The sequence below is a fragment of the Pterocles gutturalis genome, unplaced genomic scaffold (assembly GCF_000699245.1).
Source record: "Pterocles gutturalis isolate BGI_N339 unplaced genomic scaffold, ASM69924v1 scaffold20122, whole genome shotgun sequence".
Classification (NCBI taxonomy): Eukaryota; Metazoa; Chordata; class Aves; order Pterocliformes; family Pteroclidae; genus Pterocles; species Pterocles gutturalis.
In genome coordinates, this window is record NW_010113257.1 from 6,729 (window position 1) to 7,939 (window position 1,211).

General features: G+C 59.7%; 1 protein-coding gene across 1 annotated transcript in view; it reads right to left on the reverse strand.

Moving 5' to 3' along the window:
* Positions 1–817, reverse strand: part of PTK7 (protein tyrosine kinase 7) — a gene marked incomplete at both ends in the record, with an annotated part of 4,972 nt that extends 4,155 nt beyond the window's left edge. Inside the window, one exon of the mRNA XM_010074431.1 lies at positions 602–817. Coding sequence (XP_010072733.1) covers positions 602–817 — 216 coding nt within the window. The remainder of the gene's footprint in view (positions 1–601) is intronic.
* Positions 818–1,211: the final 394 nt, after the last annotated feature.

Genomic DNA, 1,211 nt, shown 5'->3' on the forward strand with positions numbered 1-1,211 from the left:
ACTGGGCACCCTGCTCCACCTCTGCCCTGCACAGCCGGGGGGGACCTGCACCCCCGGTGCCAGACCACCATTGCAGGCGGCCTGGGCTGGGAGATTGCCCCCAGGGGCTCAGAAACATTCCTGGCTCTGGGGATGCACCGGTACCTGGAGGCGCAAGACAGCCACGGGGTCAGTAATCCCTGTGCAGACGATGGGGGTTGGGAGGCACCCCTGTGTCTGGGGATCCCCACTTGTGAGTATTTGGTGCTGGGACATGTCACAGACTCTGGGAATTGTCCTAAGTGGGTGTCTGGGGCTTGAGCTGTCCCTGGCTCCATGAAATTGCCACATGTGGACATTTGGGGCTGGGAGACATCTCCAGCTCTGGGGATCATAATCTGTGGGCACTGAGGACTGACAGCCCCACAGATAAAGGCCATGCACAAGTACCAAGGCCCTGCTAAACTCAAGACAGCCAAGCTGCAAAACCCATCCCAATGGCCAGCCTGATATGAAACGCTCGCCCTCAGGCATGGCCAGGGTTTGGCCTCTCTCCATTGCTTCTGGAAAACGGTGCCCCCTCTCCTCCCAGCCCTGCCCACGTCACTGGGGTCCCTGTTACTTGGATCTGTTGGTGATGGGGCTGTCTTCAAAGAGCCACTCCTGCGTGGGAGGGGGCACGGCTGCAAACTGGCAGTCAAACATGGCCTCTTCGTTCTTGGTCACGATGAGGTCCTGCGGGACAATCACTGGCTGAGGAAAGCTCTCGTCTGCAATGGCAGAGATCACAGGAGGGTGAGAAGAGCAGAGCAGCCTGTGGTGTTCCTTCACCAGTGCTCTGGGGAAACTCCAAGAAGAGCTGGGCGCACCCTCCGAGCACACTGCGGGCTCAGAGGAGGCCGAAGTGCCAGCACGGCTGTAGTTCTGCAGCCAGAGCCCAGGACTGCCTGTGGCACCTGCTCTGGGGAAAGCCCCTTCTGCTTCCAGCAAGCCCCTGAGCACCCTGGGCTCCTAGCAAACAGATAAAACCTGTCACTGGGCTGCACGTTCCCTTGTCCAATTCCAAATACCTCGCTAAGTTCAACATCTCCTGCCCTCCCCGGACCTTGCCTCCAAAGGCCAACGGGGCATCTCAGCCATGCAGCACCGCCGTGGCACTGCTATTAGCAAACCCAGCAGCACCTAAAGCCTTCCAGGGTCCCTGTGTTCCCCAGGGATCGGTTCTGGGGCCT